Here is a 17,500-nt window from a genome sequence, read left to right on the forward strand (position 1 = left end):
TTCACTCCGACAACAAAGCACTTGAATGCAACAAGCTCGTAATCACGACTTCTAAAGTGGGAATTAGGAAATTTCCGATAGCACGTGAAGGCAGCATAAATCACACATTATGACTGTGGAAGCTTGTTTACACCACACAATAGAAAGAAAAGGGAATTGTGACTTTATTTCGCTATTCTGACTTTTCCGCAATTGCGAGTTTTCATATTTGTGATATAAACGCAAAAATTGTCGTGATTCTTTTTTCCTCAGAATTGGACTTTATAACTTGCAATTGCAGTTTAGATCTCACAACTCTGAGAAAAGAAGATTTAAACTCGCAACTGCGCAAAAAAGTCAATTGTGAAGAAAAGACTTGCGAGTTTATATCACGCAATTCTGACTTTATAACACACAAATGTGACTTTATATCAAAATGATGTGATTAGGGAGCAGCTTACGAGTTCACATTCACTGAGCAGTTATAGCATTAGCATTAGCATTAGCTAACACAAGACTAAACATCATTATTCAAAAATACTACTCACACACATCAAACTCCGCATTCCTGAACATGTGCTTTCTGCAGCTAGCGCTAATCGTTTGGGCCAGCGATAAACTCTTCATACTCGGCTAAAGAAATCACTTTTTTTTAAAGAATTTTCCCAGACAATAACAGATTTTCCAGGACATTTTCTCTAATTTTCCAGGTTTTCCAGGACGAGTGGGAACCCTGTTGGTCCTTTAGCATAGACACGCCCCTCAGCAACAGCTCATTTGCATTTAAAGGGACACCGCCGTGTTTTTGCTCACACACAAATAAAGGCAAATTTGACAAGATTTAATAACAGGAGCATTTAACTCAGTTATCTGGATTTGATTGTTGAGGATTTGACATGATCTTGGATTGTTTGGTTCTTCGACGCTCATCCTGGACTTGTTGTCATAGCAACAGCTCCGTAAACTCAAACCTGCTCGAGCGGATTATTTCATGTAAACAGGGCTAGATCGCATCTTGAGGAGATACCTAAAATCCTTAAAAAAAACTAATTTTAAATTGTATATGTATTAGGGCTGTCAAAAGATTAATCGCATCCAAAATAAAAGTTTGTGTTTACATAATATATGTGTGTGTACTCTGTTAATTATTATTTATATATAAATAATAATTAACAGAGTACACACACATATATTATGTGAACACAAACTTTTATTTTGGATGCGATTAATCTTTTGACAGCCCTAATATGTATATGAGAATGTATATAATATTATAATGTATAAAGTATATAACTATCCTTTTATTGGAGGTTTACACACGTTGTACAGTTAATCTGAGCCATGCATTAATTTAAGTGATGACGGATATTATGGGATGGCTTGATTTGATCTTGACCCTTAAGAAACTTTAATACGGTCACGTTACAAATCTGCTTCAAATTGAATTAAAAATTGAAATAAAAATGTAAAGGGTGTACAAATACTGCATAAAATCGTGAATATAAGTAATTGGTAATCATGTAAAAAAATAACAATAAAAAAAACATTTATCATTGATCTATTATAACTTTTATGTTGGTTTGGCTGTTTCCTTATAAAGGTCCAGATATTCGTGGGGTTTTTTATACGCCAAGTTTTTTGCCAGGTGGCTTTTTTAATGATATGATGTCATTACGTTGCCGTCTTGCCGCCAGCCAATCGCTGCACAGCTAATCGTGGTTTCGAGTATCGATGCTCATCCAGATATTTAAATCCAATCCGCAAATTCGTTTGAAGAACCAAATGAGCCAGAGATCAGTTATCAGGATTAGAAGATCTGGATCTGTCTGGGGCTGTACCATGAAGCCGGTTTAGCTGCTAGCCAGATATGTTTAAGCTTAGTTTGTGCTAATCCTGGGTTTAAGTTCCCATTAAAGTGGTTTGGCTTTAGCCGTGTTCATCTCCATAGTAACTTACGCTCCACGGCTAACCTGCTCCAGGACAGGTTATGTTCTGGATAAGAGATCTCAAACTGATATTGGACCAATCAGCTGTGAGCAAAGTGACACGCCTCTAATGCAATGAAGCCACGCCCCCTGTTTCTACTCCACATTAAAGCTCACTACATAGCAAATGGCTATTAAAGACTGGCTTTAACAATACTTATTTATAATAATAAAAATAATTTTGAATGACTTAGATATCATTTATGTAATTATTATACCCGTAATCAATTACACATGTATCATTTTAGTTAATCAATCATTAATAGGCACATAGTTAAAATTTATATAAATAGCCTATATAAAAGGTCATACAAATAGGCTTTAAAAATCAATAAATAAAGCTATACAAATGACTACAATGTTCAATTCTCTTTATCAACCAAACTAACTTCACAACTTTTACTTGCACTGACTAAATAAGATTTTTCTTAAAGTTGTCGTCTTTCATAGACAGCTCTTTTCTTCTTCCGGTGTACAATTGTTTAAATTCTTAATATTTTCAATCTTGTAATATTCAGCAGAAGAGAGAAATCAATCTCAGTTCCACTGATCCACAGCGTGTGATTGGCTGTTCACTGCTGATGATGTCACAGCTAAACTCCGGATCAAAGCCTGAGTTGACAGAGAAAGCGGATGATCAGCATCATGGGACCAACAAAGCCTGAATAGATTGGTTTGGTTTGTCAACTCTAAACTAATCCTGTAACCCTGAGTTTGTTAAACTACCATCATGGAACAGGCCCCAGATCATCTCAGATGTGTTAAGCGAGGACCAAAGAACGGACCCCAGAAACCTCACACACATTAACTGGAGGAGCAAAAGAAGCATGACGTGCAGAACTCCTCCATCAGCCGCTCCTGTAGCAGTAATCCTGCAGATCCCGGGCGGAGGGATGGAGGGATGGAGGGATGAAGGCCAGCGGCTCCACGGGGATCTGGCAGCCAATCAAACCTCAATTTGCCACCTCCACCACAGAACCCCGCTCCAGCTCCACCTGCACGCCTCCAGCCGACCGCATGTTTTCCTAACACGGGGAATTTCCTTTTCCAAACACTGAGAACCAGCAGCAGCGCCTGAAGCCGCTCTCAGAGGCCCAGAACACACACCACAGGCCCAGAACACACACACCAGAGGCCCAGGACACTTCATATCTGGCCCTGGATCAGCTCAACAACCTCACACACACTCCAGAGTCTCTAACAGCTGATCAACACCAGCGGTGGAACTCACTGGACGACCACAGGGTGGGCAGCTCTCCACTCCTGTCAATCACCCCAACTAATGAACATTATCCATCATAAACGTGCATCTATCCGTCATAATAGTGCATCTATCCGTCAAAATAGTGCATCTATCCGTCATAATAGTGCATCTATCCGTCAAAATAGTGCATCTGTGCATCATAATAGTGCATCTATCCGTCATAATAGTGCATCTATCCGTCATAATAGTGCATCTATCCGTCATAATAGTGCATCTATCCGTCATAATAGTGCATCTGTGCATCATAATAGTGCATCTATCCGTCATAATAGTGCATCTGTGCATCATAATAGTGCATCTATCCGTCATAATAGTGCATCTGTGCATCATAATAGTGCATCTATCCGTCATAATAGTGCATCTGTGCATCATAATAGTGCATCTATCCGTCATAATAGTGCATCTGTGCATCATAATAGTGCTTCTATCCGTCATAATAGTGCATCTATCCGTCATAATAGTGCATCTGTGCATCATAATAGTGCATCTATCCATCATAATAGTGCATCTATCCGTCACAATAGTGCATCTATCCGTCATAGTGCATCTATCCGTCATAATAGTACATCTATCCGTCATAATAGTGCATCTATCCGTCATAATAGTGCATCTATCCGTCACAATAGTGGATCTATCCGTCATAATAGTGCATCTATCCATCATAATAGTGCATCTATCCGTCATAGTGCATCTATCCGTCATAATAGTACATCTATCCTTCATAATAGTGCATCTATCCATCATAATAGTGCATCTATCCGTCATAGTGCATCTATCCGTCATAATAGTACATCTATCCGTCATAATAGTGCATCTATCCATCATAATAGTGCATCTATCCGTCATAATAGTGCATCTATCCGTCATAATAGTGCATCTATCCGTCATAATAGTGCATCTATCCGTCATAATAGTGCATCTATCCGTCATAATAGTGCATCTATCTGTCATAAACGTGCATCTATCCGTCATAAACGTGCATCTATCCGTCATAATAGTGCTTCTATCCGTCATAATAGTGCATCTATCCGTCATAATAGTGCATCTATCCATCATAATAGTGCATCTATCCGTCATAATAGTGGATCTATCCGTCATAATAGTGCATCTATCTGTCATAATAGTGCATCTATCCGTCATAATAGTGGATCTATCCGTCATAATAGTGCATCTATCCGTCATAATAGTGCATCTAACCGTCATAATAGTGCATCTATCCGTCATAATAGTGCTTCTATCCGTCATAATAGTGCTTCTATCCGTCATAATAGTGCATCTATCCGTCATAAACGTGCATCTATCCGTCATAAACGTGCATCTATCCATCATAATAGTGCTTCTATCCGTCATAGTGCATCTATCCGTCATAATAGTGCATCTATCCGTCATAATAGTGCTTCTATCCGTCATAATAGTGCATCTATCCGTCATAATAGTGCATCTATCCGTAATAATAGTGCATCTATCCGTCAAAATAGTGCATCTATCCGTCATAATAGTGCATCTATCTGTCATAAACGTGCATCTATCCGTCATAAACGTGCATCTGTCCATCATAATAGTGCTTCTATCCGTCATAATAGTGCTTCTATCCGTCATAATAGTGCATCTATCCGTCATAATAGTGCATCTATCCATCATAATAGTGCATCTATCCGTCATAATAGTGGATCTATCCGTCATAATAGTGCATCTATCTGTCATAATAGTGCATCTATCCGTCATAAACGTGCATCTGTCCATCATAATAGTGCTTCTATCCGTCATAATAGTGCTTCTATCCGTCATAATAGTGCATCTATCCGTCATAATAGTGCATCTATCCATCATAATAGTGCATCTATCCGTCATAATAGTGGATCTATCCGTCATAATAGTGCATCTATCCGTCATAATAGTGCATCTATCCGTCATAATAGTGGATCTATCCGTCATAATAGTGCATCTATCCGTCATAATAGTGCATCTATCCGTCATAATAGTGCATCTATCCGTCATAATAGTGGATCTATCCGTCATAATAGTGCATCTAACCGTCATAATAGTGCATCTATCCGTCATAATAGTGCTTCTATCCGTCATAATAGTGCTTCTATCCGTCATAATAGTGCATCTATCCGTCATAAACGTGCATCTATCCGTCATAAACGTGCATCTATCCATCATAATAGTGCTTCTATCCGTCATAGTGCATCTATCCGTCATAATAGTGCATCTATCCGTCATAATAGTGCTTCTATCCGTCATAATAGTGCATCTATCCGTCATAATAGTGCATCTATCCGTCATAATAGTGCATCTATCCGTCATAATAGTGCATCTATCCGTCATAAACGTGCATCTATCCGTCATAAACGCACATCTATCTGTCATAAACGTGCATCTATCCGTCATAAACGTGCATCTATCCATCATAATAGTGCTTCTATCCGTCATAGTGCATCTATCCGTCATAATAGTGAATCTATCCGTCATAATAGTGCATCTATCCGTCATAATAGTGCATCTATCCGTCATAATAGTGCATCTATCCGTCACAATAGTGCATCTATCCGTCATAATAGTGCATCTATCCATCATAATAGTGCTTCTATCCGTCATAGTGCATCTATCCGTCATAATAGTGCATCTATCCGTCATAATAGTGCATCTATCCGACATAATAGTGCATCTGTGCATCATAATAGTGCATCTATCCGTCATAATAGTGCATCTGTGCATCATAATAGTGCATCTATCCGTCATAATAGTGCATCTGTGCATCATAATAGTGCATCTATCCGTCATAATAGTGCATCTATCCGTCAAAATAGTGCATCTATCCATCATAATAGTGCATCTGTGCATCATAATAGTGCATCTATCCGTCATAATAGTGCATCTGTGCATCATAATAGTGCATCTATCCGTCATAATAGTGCATCTGTGCATCATAATAGTGCATCTATCCGTCATAATAGTGCATCTATCCGTCAAAATAGTGCATCTATCCATCATAAAAGTGCATCTGTGCATCATAATAGTGCATCCATCCGTCATAATAGTGCATCTGTGCATCATAATAGTGCATCTATCCGTCATAATAGTGCATCTATCCGTCATAATAGTGCATCTGTGCATCATAATAGTGCATCTATCCGTCACAATAGTGCATCTATCCGTCATAATAGTGCATCTATCTGTCATAAACGTGCATCTATCCGTCATAAACGTGCATCTATCCATCATAATAGTGCTTCTATCCGTCATAGTGCATCTATCCGTCATAATAGTGCATCTATCCGTCATAATAGTGCATCTATCCGTCACAATAGTGCATCTATCCGTCATAATAGTGCATCTATCCGTCAAAATAGTGCATCTATCCATCATAATAGTGCATCTGTGCATCATAATAGTGCATCTATCCGTCATAATAGTGCATCTGTGCATCATAATAGTGCATCTATCCGTCATAATAGTGCATCTGTGCATCATAATAGTGCATCTATCCGTCATAATAGTGCATCTATCCGTCAAAATAGTGCATCTATCCATCATAATAGTGCATCTGTGCATCATAATAGTGCATCTATCCGTCATAATAGTGCATCTATCCGTCATAATAGTGCATCTGTGCATCATAATAGTGCATCTATCCATCATAATAGTGCATCTATCCGTCACAATAGTGCATCTATCCGTCATAATAGTGCATCTATCCGTCATAATAGTGCATCTGTGCATCATAATAGTGCATCTATCCGTCATAATAGTGCATCTATCCGTCATAATAGTGCATCTGTGCATCATAATAGTGCTTCTATCCGTCATAGTGCATCTATCCGTCATAATAGTGCATCTATCCGTCATAAACGTGCATCTATCCATCATAATAGTGCTTCTATCCGTCATAGTGCATCTATCCGTCATAATAGTGCATCTATCCGTCATAATAGTGCATCTATCCGTCATAATAGTGCATCTATCCGTCACAATAGTGCATCTATCCGTCATAATAGTGCATCTATCCGTCAAAATAGTGCATCTATCCATCATAATAGTGCATCTGTGCATCATAATAGTGCATCTATCCGTCATAATAGTGCATCTGTGCATCATAATAGTGCATCTATCCGTCATAATAGTGCATCTGTGCATCATAATAGTGCATCTATCCGTCATAATAGTGCATCTATCCGTCAAAATAGTGCATCTATCCATCATAATAGTGCATCTGTGCATCATAATAGTGCATCTATCCGTCATAATAGTGCATCTGTGCATCATAATAGTGCATCTATCCATCATAATAGTGCATCTATCCGTCATAATAGTGCATCTGTGCATCATAATAGTGGATCTATCCGTCATAATAGTGCATCTATCCGTCATAATAGTGCATCTGTGCATCATAATAGTGCATCTATCCGTCATAATAGTGCATCTGTGCATCATAATAGTGCATCTATCCGTCATAATAGTGCATCTATCCGTCATAATAGTGCATCTGTGCATCATAATAGTGCATCTGTCCGTCATAATAGTGCATCTATCCGTCATAATAGTGCATCTGTGCATCATAATAGTGCATCTATCCATCATAATAGTGCATCTATCCGTCATAATAGTGCATCTATCCGTCATAATAGTACATCTATCCGTCATAATAGTGCATCTGTGCATCATAATAGTGCATCTATCCATCATAATAGTGCATCTATCCGTCATAATAGTGCATCTATCCGTCATAATAGTGCATCTATCCATCATAATAGTGCATCTATCCATCATAATAGTGCATCTATCCGTCATAATAGTGCATCTATCCGTCATAATAGTGCATCTGTGCATCATAATAGTGCATCTATCCATCATAATAGTGCATCTATCCGTCACAATAGTGGATCTATCCGTCATAATAGTGCATCTATCCGTCACAATAGTGGATCTATCCGTCATAATAGTGCATCTATCCGTCACAATAGTGCATCTATCCGTCACAATAGTGGATCTATCCGTCATAATAGTGCATCTATCCGTCACAATAGTGCATCTATCCGTCACAATAGTGCATCTATCCGTCACAATAGTGCATCTATCCGTCATAATAGTGCATCTGTGCATCATAATAGTGCATCTATCCATCATAATAGTGCATCTATCCGTCATAATAGTGCATCTATCCGTCATAATAGTGCATCTATCCATCATAATAGTGCATCTATCCGTCATAATAGTGCATCTATCCGTCATAATAGTGCATCTGTGCATCATAATAGTGCATCTATCCATCATAATAGTGCATCTATCCGTCACAATAGTGGATCTATCCGTCATAATAGTGCATCTATCCGTCATAATAGTGCATCTATCCGTCAAAATAGTGCATCTATCAGTCATAATAGTGCATCTATCCGTCATAATAGTGTATCTATCCATCATAATAGTGCATCTATCCGTCATAATAGTGCATCTGTCCATCATAATAGTGCATCTATCCGTCAAAATAGTGCATCTATCCGTCATAATAGTGCATCTATCCGTCAAAATAGTGCATCTATCCGTCATAGTGCATCTGTGCATCATAATAGTGCATCTATCCGTCACAATAGTGCATCTATCCATCAAAATAGTGCATCTATCCGTCAAAATAGTGCATCTATCCGTCAAAATAGTGCATCTATCCGTCAAAATAGTGCATCTATCCGTCATAATAGTGCATCTATCCGTCAAAATAGTGCATCTATCCGTCAAAATAGTGCATCTGTGCATCATAATAGTGCATCTATCCGTCACAATAGTGCATCTATCCATCATAATAGTGCATCTATCCGTCATAATAGTGCATCTATCCGTCAAAATAGTGCATCTATCCGTCAAAATAGTGCATCTATCCGTCAAAATAGTGCATCTATCCGTCATAATAGTGCATCTATCCGTCACAATAGTGCATCTATCCATCATAATAGTGCATCTGTGCATCATAATAGTGCATCTATCCGTCAAAATAGTGCATCTACCCGTCATAAACGTGCATCTATCCGTCATAAACGTGCATCTATCCATCATAAAAGTGCATCTATCCATCATAAAAGTGCATCCATCCGTCATAAAAGATCATCTATCCATCATAAACGTGCATCTATCCTTCATAAAAGAGCATCTATCCGTCATAAAAGATCATCTATCCATCATAAAAGAGCATCTATCCATCATAAACGTGCATCTATCCATCATAAAAGATCATCTATCCATCATAAACGTGCATCCATCCATCATAAAAGATCATCTATCCATCATAAACGTGCATCTATCCATCATAAAAGAGCATCCATCCATCATAAAAGATCATCAATCCATCATAAATGTGCATCTATCTGTCATAAAAGAGCATCTATCCGTCATAAAAGAGCATCTATCCGTCATAAACGTGCATCTATCCATTATAAAAGTGCATCTATCCGTCATAAACGTGCATCTATCCATCATAAAAGTGCATCTATCCGTCATAAACGTGCATCCATCCATCATAAACGTGCATCTGTCCATCATAAAAGTGCATCCGTCCATCATAAAAGTGCATCCGTCCATCATAAAAGTGCATCCATCCATCATAAAAGATCATCTATCCATCATAAAAGTGCATCTATCCATCATAAAAGAGCATCCATCCATCATAAAAGATCATCAATCCATCATAAATGTGCATCTATCCGTCATAAAAGAGCATCTATCTGTCATAAACGTGCATCTATCCATCATAAAAGTGCATCTATCCGTCATAAACGTGCATCTATCCATCATAAAAGTGCATCTATCCGTCATAAACGTGCATCTATCCATCATAAAAGTGCATCTATCTGTCATAAACATGCATCTATCCGTCATAAACGTGCATCCATTCGTCATAAAAGTGCATCCATCCGTCATAAAAGAGCATCTATCCGTCATAAAAGTGCATCTATCATCATAAAAGAGCATCTATCCATCATAAAAGAGCATCTATCATCATAAAAGAGCATCTATCATCATAAAAGAGCATCTATCCATCATAAAAGTGCATCCATCCATCATAAACGTCCATCCATCCGTCATAAAAGTGCATCCATCCATCATAAACGTCCATCCATCCGTCATAAACGTGCATCTATCCGTCATAAACGTGCATCTATCCATCATAAAAGTGCATCTATCCATCATAAAAGTGCATCTGTCCATCATAAAAGAGCATCAATCCATCATAAAAGAGCATCAATCCATCATAAACGTCCATCTATCCGTCATAAAAGAGCATCTATCCATCATAAGTGCATCTATCTGTCATAAAAGAGCATCTATCCATCATAAACGTGCATCTATCTGTCATAATAGTGCATCTATCCGTCATAAACGTGCATCTATCCATCATAAAAGTGCATCTATCCATCATAAAAGTGCATCTGTCCATCATAAAAGAGCATCAATCCATCATAAACGTCCATCTATCCATCATAAAAGTGCATCTATCCATCATAAAAGAGCATCTATCCATCATAAACGTGCATCTATCTGTCATAATAGTGCATCTATCCGTCATAAACGTGCATCTATCCATCATAAAAGTGCATCTATCCATCATAAAAGTGCATCTGTCCATCATAAAAGAGCATCAATCCATCATAAACGTCCATCTATCCGTCATAAACGTGCATCTATCCATCATAAAAGTGCATCTGTCCGTCATAAACGTGCATCTATCCGTCATAATAGTGCATCCATTCGTCATAAACGTGCATCTATCCGTCATAAACGTGCATCTATCCGTCATAATAGTGCATCCATTCGTCATAAACGTGCATCTATCCGTCATAAACGTGCATCTATCCGTCATAATAGTGCATCTATCCGTCATAAACGTCCATCTATCCATCATAAAACTGCTGGCGTTCCAGCGTATGACGCTCTGGTGAGAATATGCTAGTACTCGTGAGAACCAAGTTGTGTTTTGCTCCATCCTGTGCGCTTCAGCGTTCTCCACCAGAACTTACGCCGGAACGCCAGTCTCTCGTGAACGAGCTAGATTAAATATAGATATGTTTCCTCACACAAACGAATCAATTTGCTTCAGAAGGCCTTCATTAACCTGGAGCCGTGTGGACCAGGTATATGATGGATAGATGCACTTTTATGGAAACAGCCATTCACTGCCATTATAAAGCTCGGAAGAGCCAGGACATCTTTTGATATAACTCTGATTGTGTTCGTCTGACAGAAGAGTGTCACACACACCTATGATGAGCTGAGGGAGAGGAAATCATGGGGTCGATTTCATTTTTAGGTGAACTATCCCTTTAAAAGGTTCTTTATTTTTAAGAGTGAATCACACAAACACACACACACACACACACAAGAGCGAATCGAACACAAACCCTCGAAAGAATCGAGTGTGTAACTTCCCAAACTGAAGCAGAAGAGCTTCTCTCACACAAAACTCTCTCACAGGCCACAGAAAGCAGCAGAAATCGAGAGATATTCGAGGGTTTCTGTCGCTGCGGCTGAAAACGAGCGAGTTTGATGCAGAGATTCACACGGCCGCGGCTCTCACACGAACACAAACAAACACGTTACACACCATCCACAGCTCTATCAACACACACACACTGAACATCAGCACTGATTCACGAAACAACGCGACTGATTCTCTCTCACACACACGGGCGCGCGCGCGTATTTACGTTACAGAGATTCGATCCAGAGAATCGTTAGATCAACGCGATTCGCGAACAAACCAAGCGCCGTAATGAAACTCACCCCGTATCTGCAAACACAAAGTACACAGTAAGAGACTCTGTAGTGCGGCACACATCTTCAACGCTCAGCCGCGCCGCTTCGCTCGCATCGCTCCGGCTGCGCGTGTCTGTGGTTCGGATTCTTCGCGTTGATTCTCCGTTGCGGTTTTTCATCGATTTGATTGTTTCAGTGTTTCAGTGCGTCCGTCCGTCCGTCCGTCTCCTTCCGCTCACAGGAAAAATGCCCGGACGCTTCCCAAACCCTTCCGCCCGGCTCTCCGGATCCCTGCTCCGCTCTCAGTCTCCCACCGTTTCTATATTTTACCTCATTCGCCTCACTTTTTTCCTCTGTATCGGATCACAGTGCGACGGAGACGCGGGACAAACGGTTTAATGTGGGATGTGCTGCGTCGCGAGCGTCGTGGACCCGCGAATAAAGGCAGGGAAGCGCATTCCAATGGGACTAGTTTTTCGCGCAGGGGTTCGTGATGCGGCCCGAAACACAAAACAACACACAAAGCAAAACCATTAATGAATTACACTTCATTAATACTCACTTATTTTTCATTGTCGCTCATTTATTCCCCAATATTACCGAATAATTGTGTTTTCAGACTCTCTCTCAGTCAAGAGATTGTGTTGTTATTTGTTAATATCACTAGCATATTATACTACATTTGTATATATTACACCGAACGGGAAACGTTCTGTCAAAGTTAGTTCTTCTGGTTCGTTCAAAGTTATCCTGTCTTTAATAATGTTCTAGCACAAAATCATTATTTGGGTCATTTCTGGGATTATTCGGCAACTTCTTTTTTTTAAGATTGCTACATATAATTAATTTTCAGTATTCCCCACATCATTATTCACACGTCAGACCTCCAAAATAAATCATATTTTCCCACCTCAGGCATTAAAGACCTTTTATTATTTTCAGTTTTTTTTATGACGCCTTTTATTCTCAACCATAACGGATTGGTTAAAACATTATTTTACACTAAACTAGCTATAAAACGTCTACCTACTGTAGTCCTACACTTGTAGTAATGTAATCTAGAGATTACTCATTTTAGCTAATGTAATCTGATTACTTTTGGATTACTTTCGACCTAACTCGATTATCCCATTGATATGAATAGGATCTTGCGCTGTATTGATAATAAATGTGTCCCTCATAACAACTACAAATGTACCATTTATGATCATTTTCACATTTAAATGATTTTGAAGTTAAATATAAACAAATAGTCTGTCTGTGGTCTCTTTATTTTTGTAAAAAAAAAAAAATAACTAAAAAACAATTTTATTGCATGTCAGGTGATAATCAGCAAGAAATGTTTAATTTTTAATTTTATTCCCCATTTTATATCCTCAGAACGTTCTATCAAAGTTAGTTCTTCTGGTTCGTTCAAAGTTATCCTGTCTTTAATAATGTTCTAGCACAAAAACATTATTTGGGTCATTTCTGGGATTATTCGGCAACTTCTTTTTTTTAAGATTGCTACATATAATTAATTTTCAGTATTCCCCACATCATTTTTCACACGTCAGACCTCCAAAATAAATCATATTTTCCCACCTCAGGTATTAAAGACCTTTTATTATTTTCAGGTTTTTTATTACGCCTTTTATTCTCAACCATAACGGACCAAATATTGGTTTAAAAATGATTTTACACTAAACTAGCTATAAAACAAACATCTACCTACTGTAGTCCTACACTTGTAGTAATGTAATCTAGAGATTACTCGTTTTAGCTAATGTAATCTGATTACTTTTGGATTACTTTCGACCTAACTCGATTATCCCATTGATATGAACAGGATCTTGCGCTGTATTGATAATAAATGTGTCCCTCATATCAACAAATGTACCATTTATGATCATTTTCACATTTAAATGATTTTGAAGTTAAATATAAACAAATAGTTTGTCTGTGGTCTCTTTATTTTTGTAAAAAAAAATAGATTTTTAACTAAAAACCACAATTTTATTGTGTTAGTCCTTAACATGTCAGGTGATAATCAACAAGAAATGCTTTAATTTTTAATTGTATTCCCCATTTTATATCCTCAGAACGTCAGTTCTTCTGGTAACATCAGTTTTGATCAATTTTAACATCAGTTTAATACAAAGGTATTCATTTGTTGTGCTCTTTATCTATTGGCCAGTCAAACTCAGACTAATATAGTTGTGTTTTTAACAGGGATTTTGAATCATTATACAGAAGAGATGTCATAAGAAATCTTGTAAATATTGGAAAAGACTTTATTTCTTGCAAGAGAAATACTCACATTAATCTCAAGGTGTGTGTAAAAGCCAAGGCTCACCAAAATTTTACCAACAACATATAATAACAGATTAGAAAATACCGAAGCGTGGAGTGGACGGGACAGATTTGAGTGAATCATGCTGGTGAAATAATAAACACATCCAGACGTCCACACACTCGCTCATTTACACTGAAGATATGAAATGCGTGTGGGACTCTCTCCAGCGGTCATGGGACACAAGAACAGGTGCAGAAGTGCATTAGTGAAACACTGAAGAAAGTACAGCCGCTCTCCAGGAGAGGAACGGGACAGAATGAACTGAGAAACATCTCAGCCTTCATCTCATCACGTGAGGCGACCTGAGTTCAGTGTATTGCTTTATATTCCTCTCCCGTGGAAACCGAACATACATCAGAATCCGACGCGGCTACACCTCGTAGTGCAGGTCGTTGAGCTCCAGGCGGGTGTAGTGGCGGCGGTCGAACGACTCCATGGCCTTCCGGGCCACCAGAGCGAGGATGAGGATGAGGAAGAGCAGCGTGATCACCACGATGGCCACCAGGCTGTTCTTCCACATCATCCGCGACACCTTGGGCTTGAGCGGAACCGAGCCGATGGCCGGAGAACCCGAGCCCCGCCGCTTCGAATCGGCCTCCACCCCGAGCACAGCGGCCGGACGCGTGGGGGGAGGGGCTGTGGTGGGTGGTGTAGGTGGTGTCGTCGGTGTGGTCGTAGTCGTTGTCTTAGTCGTTGTTGGTGTAGTTGTCGTAGTCGTAGTTGTTATTGGTGTAGTTGTGGTGGTTGTGGGTGTAGTTGTGGGTGTAGTTGTGGTGGTTGTGGGTGTAGTTGTGTGTGTGGCGGGCTTCACTGCATGTGTTTCTCCTCTGGAGGGTTTGCCGGGTTTTCTGGCCCGGCTGGGTTTGGTCCGCGGCGCTTTAGTGCTGGTGCTTCTAGTCGTGGTTGTAGTTGTGGTGGTGGTGGTGGTGGGTGTGGTTGTCACAGCGACGGTTGCGAGCATCAGGGGTGATTCTGGCTGTGGCGCTCTGACGCTGGTCGTGGGTGGTGGTGTAGTAGTCGTGGTTGTTGTGGGTGGTGTAGTTGTAGTTGTGGTTGTTGTAGTAGTCGTGGTTGTTGTGGGTGGTGTTGTAGTAGTAGGTGGTGTTGTTGTAGTAGGTAGTGTTGTTGTAGTAGGTAGGGTTGTAGTAGTCATGGTTGTTGTAGTAGTCGTGGTTGGTGTAGTGGGTGGTGTTGTAGTAGTTGTGGTTGCTGTAGTGGGTGGTGTTGATGTTGTAGTTGTGGGTGGAGGTTTGGCTGTTATTCTTCCTTTAGTCGTCGGATGAGTTGACCCTGAAGAGAAATGAACACCCTCAGAATCCCAATCCTCCATCAACCCAATCAAACACCATCCGCAGGATTACTCACACATAATGATCTGGTAATGTAATCGGATTACTTTTGGATTACTTTCGACCTGACTCGATTGATTTGAATAGGATAATCGAGCACTGTATTGATATAAAATATTAGGGCTGTCAAAAGATTAATCGCGATTAATCGCATCCAAAATAAAAGTTTGTGTTTACATAATATGTGTGTGTGTACTCTGTTAATTATTATTTATATATAAATACACACACATTCATGTATATATTTAAGAAAAAAACATTTATATTTATATATATTATAGATTAAATGTATTTACATGCAAATATTTCTTAAATATATACATGAATGTGTGTGTAATTATATAAAAATACTAATTAACAGAGTACACACACACATATTATGTAAACACAAACTTTTATTTTGGATGCGATTAATCGCGATTAATCTTTTGACAGCCCTAATAAAAATACAAAGAGGAAGAAGATCTTCTGTGTTAAAGGTGCAGTGTGTAGTATTTATGAGGATCTATGACAGAACTGCAGCATAACACGCATAACTCAGTGGAGTATAAAGAGCGTTGTGTGTTTATGACCTCAGAATGAGCCGTTTCTCTCTACACACACCGCGGGTCCCTTACAGCGAAGCCGCCATTTTGTGCCGCCATGTTTCTCCAGTAGCTGGTGCACTCACACCAGACGCGAATGAAGCGCTCGCGCGAGGGATTTACATGTTAAGTCAATGCAAAGACGCGAATAGACGTTCTGCGGCGGGAATTGAGCGTTTCGGGAGTTTGACGTGTGATTCGCGCGAGTTGAAAAATCTGAACTTTGGCGGATATTCGTAGCGCTTTAACCAATCAGGAGCTTGCTCTAGTAGAGACAACAATGACAGAATCATCTGTGGAGACCCGGAGCGGTCGACACATCTTTAAAGAAACAGAATAGTAGTCTCAGAATATACTGACTCAATTTCATAAATGACTAAATTTTATCAATTTCATAAATTACTCAATTTCCTCAATTTTGTAAATGACTCATAAATGACTCAATTTCCTCAATTTTGTAAATGAAGAGTAAATGACTCAATTTCATAAATTTCATAAATGACTCAATTTCATAAATTTCATAAATGACTCAATTTGATCAATTTTGTAAATGACTCAATTTCCTCAATTTTGTAAATGATGCGTAAATGACTCAATTTCATAAATGACTCAATTTAATTAATTTCATAAATGACTCAATTTTATCAATTTCATAAATGACTCAATTTCATAAATGACTCAATTTGATCAGTTTCATAAAAGACCAGCTAAAGCCGCCACATTGAGCTTATTCACCGTATTTTAAAACAATGATGTCGGCCATTTTACAACGAGACGAGCCGCTGGCAGAAGCCCCTCCCACAACACCAATGAAGTGCTCAAGCGTCCAATTACACGCGCTTCTTTGATTCTTCATTATGAATGTCACATACACCGATCAGCATAACATTATGACCGGTGAGTAACACTGATGATCTGTTAGTGGGTGGGATATATTAGGCAGCAAGTGAACATGTCGTCCTCAGAGTTGATGTGTTAGAAGCAGGAAAAATGGGCAAGCGTGAGGATTAGAGCGAGTTTGACAAGGGCCAGATTGTGCCGGCTAGAGGACTGGGTCAGAGCATCTCCAGAACTGGGGTGTGTGTGTGTGTGTGTGTGAGTGTGTGTGTGTGAGTGTGTGTGTTTGTGTGTGTGTGAGTGTGTGTGTTTGTGTGTGTGTGTGTGTTTGTGTGTTTGTGTGTGTGTGTGTGTGTGTGTGTGTGTGTGTGTGTTTGCTCACCCTTGAATATGTTGTATGTGTTGACTCCGGCTCCTGCGGC

General features: G+C 39.3%; 2 protein-coding genes across 2 annotated transcripts in view; both read right to left on the reverse strand.

Moving 5' to 3' along the window:
* lrp6 (low density lipoprotein receptor-related protein 6) overlaps positions 1–12,214 on the reverse strand; it is a 70,182-nt gene extending 57,968 nt beyond the window's left edge. The window contains exon 1 of the mRNA XM_079816830.1: positions 12,001–12,214. Coding sequence (XP_079672956.1) covers positions 12,001–12,055 — 55 coding nt within the window. The 5' untranslated portion in view covers positions 12,056–12,214. The remainder of the gene's footprint in view (positions 1–12,000) is intronic.
* A 2,018-nt stretch (positions 12,215–14,232) lies between these two features.
* The window catches only part of mansc1 (MANSC domain containing 1), a 14,947-nt gene continuing 11,679 nt past the window's right edge, over positions 14,233–17,500 (reverse strand). Inside the window, exon 5 of the mRNA XM_079816943.1 lies at positions 14,233–15,598. Within this exon, the coding sequence (XP_079673069.1) occupies positions 14,679–15,598 (920 nt within the window). The 3' untranslated portion in view covers positions 14,233–14,678. The remainder of the gene's footprint in view (positions 15,599–17,500) is intronic.

The sequence above is a fragment of the Gobio gobio genome, assembly GCF_949357685.1.
Source record: "Gobio gobio genome assembly, chromosome: 5".
Classification (NCBI taxonomy): domain Eukaryota; kingdom Metazoa; phylum Chordata; class Actinopteri; order Cypriniformes; family Gobionidae; genus Gobio; species Gobio gobio.